The sequence below is a fragment of the Diabrotica undecimpunctata genome, chromosome 4, assembly GCF_040954645.1.
Source record: "Diabrotica undecimpunctata isolate CICGRU chromosome 4, icDiaUnde3, whole genome shotgun sequence".
Classification (NCBI taxonomy): domain Eukaryota; kingdom Metazoa; phylum Arthropoda; class Insecta; order Coleoptera; family Chrysomelidae; genus Diabrotica; species Diabrotica undecimpunctata.
Window position 1 is genome coordinate 118687950 of NC_092806.1, and position 14529 is coordinate 118702478.

Here is a 14529-nt window from a genome sequence, read left to right on the forward strand (position 1 = left end):
TTTTCCAAAACTCTTTAAAAAGTTATTGTCTTGTTGTAATATTCAGTTTTTCTTGGCACTTTCGGATACATTTGTCCATACAACCACCTTTAAGTTGTCGTTGTTTTACAACTTTACCTTGTTTATTTATAAATTGTTCTCCTTTGTTTTTTTTGTTTACGAATTACATCTTTCCATTCCGTTCTATTAGCTTTACGTTTTCGTCCCCTTCTTATACTTATTAAGCTAATACTTATGACTTGCCCTAATATGTCGTTTAAAATTGAACTGACTATAAATAGCGATGTCGATTTATTATTGTTCCGACGGAGGTAATCACCCAAACCGGAATGATTCTGATGTAGAGTAGAACTTTTTAATGATTCTGTAAATAATTAAAACAATTAAAAAACTTATGACTAACAAAACAATAAATTTACCAGATGATGAAGGAATATACTCTGAAACGTCGGGAGAAAAAGCTTCTTCAATTTCACTTTGCTCAAAATCATCAAATATTTCATTTTGTTTCTCTAACGTTTTTTTAAAACTTATTAGTTCATCTCCTAAAAATAAGATCAGAACAATAAAAAGAATATTTAATGGAGACCTAACTTAAACCACTTTATATAAGAACAAATTATTTACCTGTATTTACAAATGAAGAACAACTACTTGCTTATCCAAGTTCCACGTCTTTAGTACCATTATGTTCTTCTACAGGACCTTCTAAAAATTAACCTTGTTATCGTTATTTATTTTTAGAAAATTATAAAATACTAACTTGTTTGTTGCAACGCCAACTGTATCAGTCGAGAACTACGTTGATGTCTGCTCATGATTTTTAAAAAATAACACCTGCACTGTGTACTATTCAACTGCAAACTAAACACCGTGACCGGGAAACAATCAAGATCTGTCTTGTCTATTTCCCCCTACTATTCTTACAATAATGCCGTGAAATATTGATACACGACGTGTAGTATCTACCTGCATAATTATCGGAACTTAGCAGCCAATGCGGCGAATAAAATTGTAACAACAGTTACGGTGTAGTTTTCGAAATATGAGAATTATTTTGATACACTATGGTACGATGCAGTATTTTTACCAATTTTTGATTTGGTTCAACGTCGTATCTGTAGTTACTCTGTTATTCTACAAATAATTCAATTTTTTTTATATTTACGGTATTATTCCATTCGGAATCTTTCTTATTTATGCAGTTACAGCCACACCGATCATGTTGGCAGACAGTGCGTAAAAAGTTATCCAAGAAGAACACTGTAACTCAAAATCGCCAAAAATGTTAGTTACAACGTTATTCTCTGCAAGGGTCGATTATGTTACGATTTAACACTGAGAAATTACTATCTTTCTAGGATACTAGGGATGGCCAACATATGACGAATTCCGCAGAAAACATACACTTTTTTAATGCCAAAAACATTGATTTTGAAATTTAAGAGCACACTGTTGGGACCAATTTTTTATTATTCTTTAGTATTCAAAACTAAAGAAAAAAAATAGTACTGTCGAAGGTTACAAGGGTAATCGTGCTTTTTTTGCGAGATTTCAAAAATTGAACGAGCGAAATAATGGCGATTTTGGAGTGTAAAAATGTAGCCAATTAAAATTACTTTAGAATTTGTTCACAAGCACCTACAAACCTTTTTAACACACAAAAATGAACGCTTTTTGTATACTTTTAAAATAATGCTTTTGTTTTTCTCTTTATTCGCAATCTACAGGGTAAGTTTTAATAGGTTGGCTACCAATGATACTGTGATGTTTTTGCTTTGTGATACCATAGGTATCACCGGTGATCAACTTTGTTGGTTTATTTCTGTACACTGTGTGTCACTCGTGATACTTTTCAGAGTACAGTTTAAATTACCATTAATATTGGTGGTATATAAAATTCGGCAAACAAACTATGCCGGTAGGATGCAAGTGAACCTAGTAGCATGTCGGACAAGTAGGCATCACAGATCATTCATCTTAATCAAGTTAGAAAAGTAATAAAAAAATAGCAAGATCTGACAGAAAAGTAACTACTATTAAAACAATCACAGGTGATTCATCTTAGTCAAGTTACAAAAGTAATAAAAAAATAGCAAAATATGACGGAAAAGTAACTAACAATCACGCATTATTTGCTAAATATTTGCTAAATATTTTATTATAAAAGGTTACAGAAAAGACATAAAAGGTAACAGATATCTTGTATAAGATAAGGGCATTGCTTACTGACGTTTTAAACACATACTTAAATGCAACATTATGGTACTATCGCAAACATTGACGAAGGACAGTAAAATCGGAAGCCATTTGATCTGACAAATCAATACCCATTTTAAACTTGTTATAAAACACAACTGTTTCCGGTTTATAAATTGATTCTCCTTGTCCGTGTTTTTTGTTATAATAAACCTAAAAATCTCTTTTGTTTCCAGTTTCCAATAACCTTGCCGACACTTTATTTTCCCTTGATGTTTCCCTTTTTCATTGTTTTTTTTTTCGTCCAATATTTCTCTTAGTACAGCTTTCACATCTGCCAGCTCTAAATTGTTATTGTAATTATTTGCTAGTAGAGTAGGTACGAACACTATTGAGATAATTATTGATCAAATTAAAAAGGACTGTCTTACTTCTTCGTCCCGCAGTAACCGTGTTAATTTGTTTTTATAAATTTCGGTTTTATACGTATATCCATTATCGTCATATAACTTAAATATTTTCACATCATATTTTAAGGCCTTTCCTGCAATAAGAATAAACTACTAGAACAGCAACCTTCCTCTAAATGGTACGAAAGATTTATCTATGGAAAATTGCTGCAAATGCAGATAGTTGCTTAAAATTATTAGTCTAGGCATGTGTGAGAGGTTTTATGTTTTAAAGACAAATATATTTGAATCACGAAAGTAAAAATCCGAAGATTTCTATTGACGAAAGCAAAATCCAGATTTTTGCTTTAATCTGTGCCTTCTAAGAATTTGGTTTCGTCAATAGAAATCTTTGGATTTCTGTATTATCAGATGTCGCTCTAGCATCCATACTGAAGCCATTTTATTTTTGCTTCTTTTTCGACAGGAAAGATTGTTTTCACGCTCAGAGCTTCTGTGAATAGACGGTCTGATGAGTCCTGTTAGAATAATACACGTAAAAACGAATATACAGAGACACTACGTGAAATAAAATCTTAACTGTCTTTCTTTTACGATTATCTTTATTTGTTGTTTCATTATCAGTGAAGTGAATAAACCGTAGTATGGTCTGGAATCTATTTCTACACATAATATGGCTAACAAAACAATGCCGATACAGAAATTTTCGCGACCAGTAATCCGATTTTTTGGATAATTTAGTTAGTCCCATATACAACAAAATGGCGAACAAAAAGTGAGTACAGGTCACACATTGGTCAAAAATTTTTCTACCCATATGCCTTTTGAAATTTTTTTGAAAGGCGTATAGTTTGAGTGCCCCCCGGCAAATTTTTTAGAGATTTATACTCTCTTGAAACTTCTTGTACGTCTTCCTTAGACCAAGTCCGCCACAGTTTATCTCTGTGACTTTTTTTGGTTCGGGGGCGTTTTCCCCTTATATTTTCCGAAACATGACCGTTTCACGACATATGCAAAAATGATAGATACTCTTGCCATATTTATTGAATGGCTGGATTTTAGTAAATAATAAAAGGAAATAATATTCTCTGACGCCATAGATGGGACGGTAAGGGTGTCCACCCCTCCAAATATGACCGAAAAACGGTCAGTGTAAAAATGATAAATAACCAGATAATTTTTTCTGTATGCCTTGCAGTGCCGGATTTAGTTCATGGACCGCCGGGAGCTAAGTCATACTATAACGCCACTCTCCAGTAGGTATAGATGCGTCTTAGGCAAGGCGCTCACCAACGTGGCAACCAAATGCCGTGGCAATGGCGAACAAGTGTTGTGGTACCCCAGTGGCAGGTGAAATTTATAAACATATGTAGTCGCACGTGCGACCTTTCGATACGTGCGACCACAGCACTCGCTCGCCATTGCCACGCCATTTGGTTGCCACGTTGGTGAGCGCCTTGCCTTAGGTTAACAATTCATTAAAACTATTTTAATATTATTACGTAATTTATTACAAATATACAAAAAAGCCACAAAGACACAAACTCACAACTTATAAAGTAAATTAACATAATTATTTACAAACAAATTTTCCTGGACTTCCTACTTGCAAACAGATCAATGATTTTATTAAAATCTAATTTTGTAAGCAGATCATTATTAATATTTAAAACAGCGAACGAATTTAATGTTTCTTCCGTCATCGAATTTCTCAAATAATTTTTGACCCGTTTTAAAGTGGAAAATTATCTTTCACCAGTTGCGTTAGTAACCATTAACGATAAGAAGATTCTTAGTGCTATTTCTACGTTTGGGAAGGTTGCAATTATATTATTTTTATGCAAAAGCTCCATCACAAAAGTAGCACTGTGATTTGTTGGATTTTTATACTCAACTTGGCCTAGTAATGACATAAAATGTTTTAATTGAATACAGTCACTTGGTAGAGATAATGTATCCAAGTCATTCGAATAAATATTCACTAATACCGACGCTTTGTCTGAAATCACGTTATCCTCTGAAAGAGGTAGAGAAAATAAAAATGAGAAAGTGATGGCAAGATCTTCATAAGCTTTTCCTCTAAATTTCAGATTATTTGCCAAATAATCAATTGTTTTATACAGTATTTGGGTTCTAATCTTATTTTGCGGTGTAAGGTTCTCTTCTGTATCTGCTTCGTCAAACTGTAATTTTCTTTTGCGATTTCTAATTTCTTTGCTGTATTCCGTTTGTTGTGATAAGAGCTGCCCCTTTTGTTCAAATAAATTACATTTATCACGAAGAGACTCGTAAAAATGTTGTAATGAGCTATACAAAGACGAACATGTATGTAAGTCCATATTTGCGCTTTGTAAAGATTTACTCGCTAGTTCAGTTCTTTCCAGTACTTTGAACCAAAAGGCAACATAAATACCAAATTCTAACGTAGCCATCTTTTCGTGTAAATTGTTTGCTTTACAGCGTACTGGCATCTTCTCGTCATCGTTAGCGGATAACTAAAAGTGCTTGCTTTATATCTTGATAGTATCAATTAAGAGCTTTTAATGCATTAAATCGTACTGACCACTTAGTCACATTAACTCTTTTTGGAACAAATGTTGTATGGCCACAATTTTTCAATAGATCAGTGAGTCCTTTCCATCTGTAAGTTGAAGCTGAGAAAAAAACATAAATTTCTTCAGCAACTAAAAAAAAGAAGTACTTTCCATAGTGCATTCTGCTGCATGCTGCACAATCAAATTTAGGGAATGGGCTGCACATGGTACGTATTTTGCCAAACTATTCCTAGATTTTATTCGGGCTTGGAGACCGCTATAAATGCCAGACATGTTATTCGCATTGTCATACGATTGTCCCCTGCAGTCATCGATATTTATATTCAGGTTGGACAAAATTTTTACAATGCTGGCTTCCATATCTTCGGCTTTGTGGCCAGTGTTGTCTAAAAACTGTATGAACCTCTCGACAGGTGTTCCGGTGTCCGAGCAATACCTAATAATGAATGTCAGTTGATCTGTACGTGTTATATCAGGCGTAGAGTCAACACTGATTGAATAATATTTGCCACAATGAATTTGTTTTACAATTTCTTCTAATATGTGGTCCGAAAGCAATTGATTGCAAAAATTCAAAACAAATTGTTTTTGATAACTAAGATACTGAACCACAGCCTTTTGAAGCATATTTTTCAATATGTTCTTTTAAAAGAGGATCATATTCCGCCAACAACTCTAGTAATCCAAGGTAATTGCCATTGCTAGTCGAACCAAATTTTTCGTCGGTTCCTCTAAAAGGTAGTCCCCTACTAGCTAAGAATTTTATGACACAAACGACTCTTTGTAATATGTTTCGCCAATATGTGGTCTCATGTTCAATTTTTTGCCACAGAGAATCATCGATATTTCTCATACTCAATGAATTTCTTAAAATAAAATTTTTAAGATGTTCTAATTGAACGACTGATCTTTCATGACTATCACATTTTTCTTTAGTCTTTTTCCAGTGGTCAAATCCAGTGAAAAAGGAAAAAGTGCAATTTTCGCTTGAAAAGAGTCGACAATATAAGCAAAATAAAGAGCCTGTGCTTTTGGAATAAACTAACCAGTCACGCCGAATTTTTTCACCATTCTTTAAAACCTTATAAAATAGTGATTTAGTGCAGTACCTGTTTTGTTTCCCTATTTTTCTTTTTGAATATTCAAAGTCTAAAGAATTAAGATACTGTGTTTTGAATTCTTTCAGCACTTCATCTACACAATTTCTTGGCCAGAATTTTGGATCTTATAAATCAACTCGATTAACACCACTTTCGACTAGAATTTGACGTTCAGGAGAACTCTTTTCAGGATGTAACTCGATATCACAAAGTGGGTCTGAATTTGCTGTGGATGAATCATCTCGCCGTGATGAAGATCCTGCTGCAAATTTTATTTTATTAAAAAAGTAACTGAAACAGTCAAATTAACCTACCTTCTAAAACATCTGAAACTGTTGCAATTGGATCGTCTTGAAAAGAAGTGCTCGTTGGTATACTATCTTGCCTGGATTTGGTAAAAAAAAGCTGAATCTTGGGGGTTTTTTTAATACTGCATTTAATTTTTATTGCTTTTCTAACTTTTGTCGCTTCCAAAATGCACCTTCTTCCTTTTCGCTCATTTTTTAGAAACGTCACGAAAACACTTCACTAATAAAAATAAGTAAAATTTGAGACTAGTCTCGAAAACTGCGCTAACACGACTAACGATTGACGACATACCGTGTTGGAGCCGGACACGCTGTCGCCAGGCGCAGTGGATTTCCCGGAAACATGAAACGTGTTTTTGTGCGACCTGCTACTGCAGGCACGGATCTTGTCGGTGACGAGACGAAGTTTTATTAATATTGTTCTGAAGCTATTTATTTGTGGCATCTTACGTAATTTATTATTATTACCATGATATTTCAGAAAATCAACCCCATAAATGTGAAATATCCACATATAGAATTAAAACGTGATGGGAGCGACGTATCGCCTCTCAAAATTTACCGCCGGGGACTAAGAGTCCCATACCCCCCCCCCTTTAATCCGGCACTGATGCCTTGCTTTAACGAGGAAACTAACGGTTCTATTATTGTCTGACACCAATAGCTTTTTTCCAGCCTTTCCACACTTTTTCCAGTCTGACGCGTCAAACGTGCCCTTCTCACGCCATCTTCAAAATGACTAATACTCATCAGATATCAATATATATTGTCAAAAAAAAGCAATACTTAATTAACGCTAAAAAAGTCTGGCGTTTAAATTGGGGCATGGCATAACTCGAGTCTGAAGCAAGAACACTATTTTTATTTAATGATCGTACTGAACTTTTAGTAATCATACACAATATTAATTAATTCAGCAAATAATTCTATATCTAATATTATTATTAGAATTGCATTTCGAATACTTTATAAATTATGTATGCGTATTTTTGCATTATTCTAATTAATTAATTAATATAGTATATTACATATTTTAAAACTGCAAAAATAAATCAAGGAATTTTTGTTTCGCGAAACACTAGTAAAATTTTAACACATGAGTAATTTATATAATATGATGTATATGATTTAAATTATTTGTTAAAAATAAAATTGTCTGTTTATCAAAAAAATTTAAAAAAAAATTGAATAAAAGTTAATATTATCACGAATACGTGCCATATAATATCCATAAATTGAATGAATATTCTTTATAAAGATTAGTTTTTATTTATATAAAAAAACGTATAAAAATACAATAATAATTGTCAGAAATAGTAAAAAAATTACGAAAATAAAAAAAAATGTTGAAAAATTGAAAAAGCATAAAAAAGTAGTAAAAAAAATTGTAAAGGCATTCTTCTTCACTTTCTTCACCATCGTCAGAGTCTTCACTGGCATAGTCAGATTCCTCATTTTCTGACTCTGTGATTTGATTTGCAGAATCTGAAATTTACCAATTGTATTTATTTTTAAGGAACGGAATTAAATATTTTAAAAATGTATATTACATAATGTTAATTTACCTTCATCAGCAGATGTTATATCCTTAAAAGAAGGGCTTTGGGGACCATCGAACCAATAATGGACATATTCATTATCAATCAATGTCCACCCACAATCCTCGGGTATGTATTGTGTTGGTTGCCTTAAATGTGCATTGCACCAAATACTAGAAATAAACATGGTCCATTTTATTTGCTGGAGAAGTTCAGCTTTACTTGGAGGCATACTCAATGCATTTATTCCTTTGACCTGCCGCTTAAAAACAATCTCACTTGTTTTTGAGTATAAAAATGCTTTGTCAAAAAGCTCAACTCTCGCTAAATTGACGTCAGTCTATTTTACAGAATACAATTTGCACACATACTTTTCAATGTCATGAAAAACGCCATGATTAATAATCATTTCTGAAGGAGAAATCTCCAGAAGTTGTAGGAAAGCATTTTGATAATTTATATTGCTTTGTAAAAGTTTAAATGGCCTTTCCTAAAAAATGAGGGACTATGATCATTGCCCGTGAAAACATGAAAGATGGTAAAAGCTATTGCCAACTTTATCCCCATTTTTTGGAAATGTCCGATGTCGGGGCTTTGCTCCGGTTCTGCGAACGTTTTAGACTCTGTAGCTGGACCTTGTCTTCTGCCACCCTTGTGTTTCATTTATCCATTGTGTAAGAGATAGTAATTATCAACTAAGATGGAAGACACGCAGAGAGTACTTCGAATAGACTGGTCGAAAACCCTCTGTAAGGCACCGTGGGAGTGTATAAGTGGCCATACTACATATCTGAAAAGGAATGTCACGCACACCAAAACCAGTATTCTTACTCACACGTATACATATTTCTACGACGCTTAGAAGCGCGAAATACAAAAAAAAATTCTAGAACAGCTGATTATGGGATATTTTGGGAATTAAATTAATTAAATTACAATAAGTATATTTAAACAGTATACAATTAAATTATCAAACAATATCTAACTCATCACGATTTTTTTCATTTTTTTAAAATTATTTTTTCGTTTTTAAACATTCATTTATTTATTTTATTATTATTTATATATTATTTAAACATTCTAATTTATAATTAAACAATGATTGCTGTAATAAATATATGTTTAAAAAAACACCTATTTATTAAAGAATTAATCCTTACCGTCCCATATATGGCGTCAGAGAATATTATTTTCTTTTATTATTCACTGAAATCAAGCCATTAAATAAATATAGAAAGAGTATGTATCAGTTTTGCACATGTCATGAAACGGGCGGGATTTCGGAAAATATAGGGGGAAAACGCTCCCGAACCAAAAAAAGTCACAGAGGAAAGAGGAAAACTGTGGCAGACTTGGTCTAAGGAAGCCGTACAAGAAGTTTCAAAAGAGTATAAATCTCTAAAAAATTTGCCGGCGGGCACTCTAACTAATATGGGTAGGTCCGATTTAAATACAAAGTTTAATTTACCAAACGGTGCCCACATGAAATAGTCCTATGCGACGTGGGAGCTCACATATCTGGTTATCTCTTTCCAACCGAATTTCATGTTCTAAGTTCTTATATGATGTAGTCTTCATTAGACTAGTCATTATTTGCGTTTTGTTTATATTAATCTTTAGTCCGACCTCCAAGGAAGCGTGATATAATTTTTTAAACATTATTATTGCATGATCCATACGATCGGCTATAAGCACAATGATATCTGGGAATATCAAATCACTGAGCTTATCTCTATGTATGTTGATATCATGCTCGTTTAGAGCTGCTAGATCTGCTAGATCTTTGGAAAAACGGTATCTCCTTGCCGTACTCGTTGTATCAGAATTTATTTGTTTTTTGTTTGCATAGTCTTACGCTAGCTATAGCATTGATTATGTTAGTGTAGCGAAGGTCTATTCGGCATTCTGTCAATGCTGTCTACATTTTTTGCAGTCTTATGGAATGGACTGCTATCTTGTAATCCACGAATATCAGTGCCAATAGTTTGTTGTACTTTGCAGACTTCGCTATCAGGTTCTTTATCACTATAAGTGGTTGTTAGTGCAGTATCCCGATCTAAATCCAATTTGTTCTCTAGGCTGATAGAAGTCTAACTTAGCGTCCAGTCTTTTTTTGATAATTTTTATGAAAAGTTTGTATATGTGTAGGAGCAAACTAATAAGATGGTAGCTTTTAGATCTGTTATGTCTCCTTGCTTGTGTTATAAAACAATGACTACATTCTATTGAGAAGGAGTTTTTCCTTGGTAAATGAATCCTTGGTTTGTGATTGTGGGCAGGGGCTGATTTGGTTTTCGATATTTTACGACAAAAGGATTCGACCTCGGTTTTATAAGTAGTAATGTTCTTATCTTTGTTTTCTATTTTGTACATATTTTTGTTACCTTTATTGTTCGTAGTTCGCCTTAAAACTTTTGTTTTCTTGAATTATTTTAGTTATTACTCTAGTATTGTTTTCTCTTACGTCTTTTTTGGATTGACCGGAGGATATCTTTATTTAATTTCGTCATTGTTGTGTAGTTGGGGTCGTATGTTTTTGTCTGCTGTGTTTTTTACCTATTAGCTTTTTGGTATTTTGGCTTAGTTTTTCTTCATCGTTTAGAATGGTCCAACAGCACTACCTGTCCGTTGCTGTTAGTGGCTTCGTTATACCATAATTTGCTTGATCTACACCCATTTTTTGTTCAATGTCTTGTATAATGTCTGATTATTGTATCTTTATACATATCGTTGTGTTCTGAGGGAGTACTTCGGTGTCTTTGATAATTTTTTTTTTCTGTTTGTTATGATATAAATTTTCTTGGTGTAAGAAGTTCAGCAATCTTTGCCCTCGCTCATTTCTTTCGTCATATTACCCCCCACTATTACTTCGGCATCATCTTCCGTATCTCCACAATCGTCCATAATTATTATGTAATATTCTGGTGTGACATGTAACGCTGTTTCTAGGTTCTCATAAAATTTTTCAATTTCCTCATCCGAGTAGGTAGTCATTGGAGTATATGTCTGAATTGCTTGCAAGGATATATTATTATCTTGCAGTTGTAGTTTGAAGATAAGGTTTGAAGGTCTGAAGGGGTTTGAAGATCTCCGAGCTTATATTGATAATTTCAACAGTATTTTGTGTGTGTTTCTTTTAAAGTGTCTTCTTCTCTAAAATAAAATATGTGTCTTGATTTGGGCAAAATGAAAACTTATGGAGAAATTTAACTAGGAAAGCTGACCTCGTATACAGATAAAGGCAAGGGGATAAGAGTAATTGTTGTGCTACAAAACGCTTTTTATTTGTTTTTGAAAGCAAAGCTTTGTTATCGCGTACTGTGATCGTTGCGAACGAAAGGCATTAATCGGTGAAATGCATCGCTATGAAACGTAATCATATTCAATGAAATGTTAAATCGTGTGATTACGTACTACGTGGAATACTAATCGCAGCCCCACGCATATTTCTTAACAAAATAAAATAAAATAACTTAAATTAAATTAAAAAGCACCGCTCTATAAATAAACGAGCCATGTTCCACTTCTCAGGCACTCCAGAAGCACAGAATAATAAACAATTCGAATGCTCACTCTGCTTGAAAAAATAAGTACGCGCATCTCGTTCGCGTAGACGAAATCAGCCATGTTTAAGTCGGAACTAGTGCTGTTCAGTGACATTTTATCTTGTGTGCATAGAAAAAGTAACCTCGTTGTAACGGTTATTTTGCCTACCACATAGGGTATTACTATAGGGGTTAAAAGGTAGGGACAGACATTATTGGGGTGGAGATAGGGCAAGTAAAATAAACTGAAACGTTTGCGAACGGCTACTTAGGGTTTTCTGGAGAGCTAGATCGTGGATAAGTAAATGAAACAATGGAATTGGATTGGGGCAGCTACAAAAAGTAAAGCAAAAGGGTACATACATAAATCTCCTGGACAAACACAATGCAAGAAGGTTCTCAAGTTATTTCAAATAAGGACGCCGCTGAGAAAAATCTTCCTGCTGGTTAAAAAAAGGCTCTTCCTTCCTAAAAAAAGAAAACAGAAAAAAAAAAAATATTTATTATTATTTTACCATAAATAGTTACAACTATAAATAGTACAAAAAAAATACTATATAAATAGTTGCAAAATTAAATACAAAATAACAAAAACAAACTTACTATATTCTATCCATTTACAAATTCTAGAAGTTGGAGATACTTACAATTGTTACTGGGTGATATTTTGTAGCAGAAATAAATTATTACAAATGAAAAATATCTTTTTAAATGGAACTATGCATAGATGTTAACCTTTTTTTAAAAACAAAACAAAAACAAATCAAGATCTCAATTATGATTAGGTATTTACCAAATGTCAAAAATAAAGCTAGCTGTCAGATGTCAATAAAAAATTTTTAGACTTTGAGGATAATTAATATGACAGCTAGGCCACACCCTAACATATTTATAATTTTAATTATTACAATTTCTTAACTTGTTACGAAAGCAATTATTTATGACAAATGTCTATTTTTTCTTTAAAAGTTCAACAAAAAAAAGTTACCTGGATTTCACTAAATGTTATTTTATTTCTTTAAAATTTCTAAGGTTAGAACTAGATTCAGATTGACTGCAACACAAGCAAATGCATCTCCAACTGATGACCTGGGGCAAACAAAACGAGGATGGAAGCTGTTCACTGGGACGCCAACTTTGACACTCGGTTTCTTAAAAACTTAACAATGGAACATGTGGGTATCTTTCAATTTCTTTGGAAAACGCCGTTTTACAAATTTATCAGATGAGAGACGGCATGAAAAATAAAACAGTAACTACTCTTATCAAAACTGACACATTACATTGAGTATCATTCACTTTTTCACAAAAAATTTGCCGGTTTCTTAACGCCGACACTCCCTACGTATTTTCTCTTCAGAAACTCTTTCAAACTTGAATTTAACTTTCCTCAGTCCGTGTAACCGGCTTCTACCGTTTCCTTTTACCACCATTCCAGTCTTCGCAGCGGGTCACTGGTAATTATTTTCTAACGCGCTTCACATCGTATCGTTACTGACCTTGATCATCCCTCGCTTTTAAAATCGCAGAATTAAAGCGTACAAATATAACTATATTTTTATCACGAAGTTGAATTCTTTCTTGTAAAATGTAGAATATAAACAACGACACACGAAATTTTATACATGGTCCAGGGACGTACCAAATAATTTTATACCTTAAATATTCGATAGTTATAAAGAATTTATACATGCTACAAGGTTTCATTTATTTACGGCAACTATGGACGTAATATGCACTATTTTATTCGTACTTTTAGTTGAAGAATAGATTAAGTAATTTCAAATGTACTAAGTTATTATTCTCCAAATATTTAAATTACAGTTCTCTCGTAGCTTGATACAAAATTTCGCAATTCGAGTCTATTTCTTCGTTTAAAATATGGCGATCGCGTGCTGACAAACTTTAAAGGCGGCATCTGAGAGTAGTCATTCTGATTGTTATTTATTCTGTGCCAGAACTACCACATCTTGTTTTTTAATAAATCATATGTTGGGAATAGAACAGTCTTAACAGTAAAACCAAGGCTGAACTAGGTCAGGATCAACAAATTTGATAAGATAAAGGTCAAAACTTTTTAGGTTTTAAAGTTTTTCCCCCAACGTCAAAAATTAGGTATTAACCCGTATTTATTAAACAATCACCGTGAAATCTACCAAAAAGAAGTTATTTAGCGATAAGCGGTGGGTTCTGCAATCAACATTCAGCATGCCCCAGTTGTGGGAAAGAAGAATTGATCTAGCCATAAGCAACCGCTTTTCACAACCCTCCGGCTATTAGAAACCAATCAGTGTATTTCTTCACATCATTATTATCATCAAAGGACAACATCAAAGGACAACAATATTATCCAAGACGGAGGACTCGATGATATCCTTACCAATTGATTCAGTACCCCAACAGCTAGATTACTCATCACTATTTTAAATATTTTTATTTAATGTGCTTTTAAATGTTATTTACACAAATAATTCTACTTGCAGGTCTTTTAATGTACTAAAGGCTGGTCACAACATTTCTATATTATTATTAGGAACGACTGGTACTTTGGCTTGTGTAGCAATATTATACTTTATTATTACAGTAAGTATTACTGTCTGTATTACCTATAACAGGATTAAGATACCTGTAGCTTAAAAAGTTAAAATAATAACACACAAAAAAGTATATAAGTAGTTATAAAATATAAATTACTATTAGTCCAAGGGCCAAATCCTTTCAGTTTTGATGGGTTTACCCAAAAATTTTTTATGTATTTTTGACTGTCGATTACGAATTTCGAGGGTGGATTTCGATCTAGGTGGTCAAAGAATTAATATAAAACATTTAATTATTTATAATTATGTCTCTACATCGTAAACTAGTAAACAAAAC

At 33.1% G+C, this 14529-nt stretch overlaps 1 protein-coding gene across 1 annotated transcript in view; it reads left to right on the plus strand.

The window, feature by feature from the left end:
- Positions 1 to 14239, plus strand: part of LOC140438372 (uncharacterized) — a 76948-nt gene extending 62709 nt beyond the window's left edge. The window contains exon 4 of the mRNA XM_072528050.1: positions 14139 to 14239. Within this exon, the coding sequence (XP_072384151.1) occupies positions 14139 to 14155 (17 nt within the window). The 3' untranslated portion in view covers positions 14156 to 14239. The remainder of the gene's footprint in view (positions 1 to 14138) is intronic.
- The last annotated feature ends 290 nt before the right edge of the window (positions 14240 to 14529 follow it).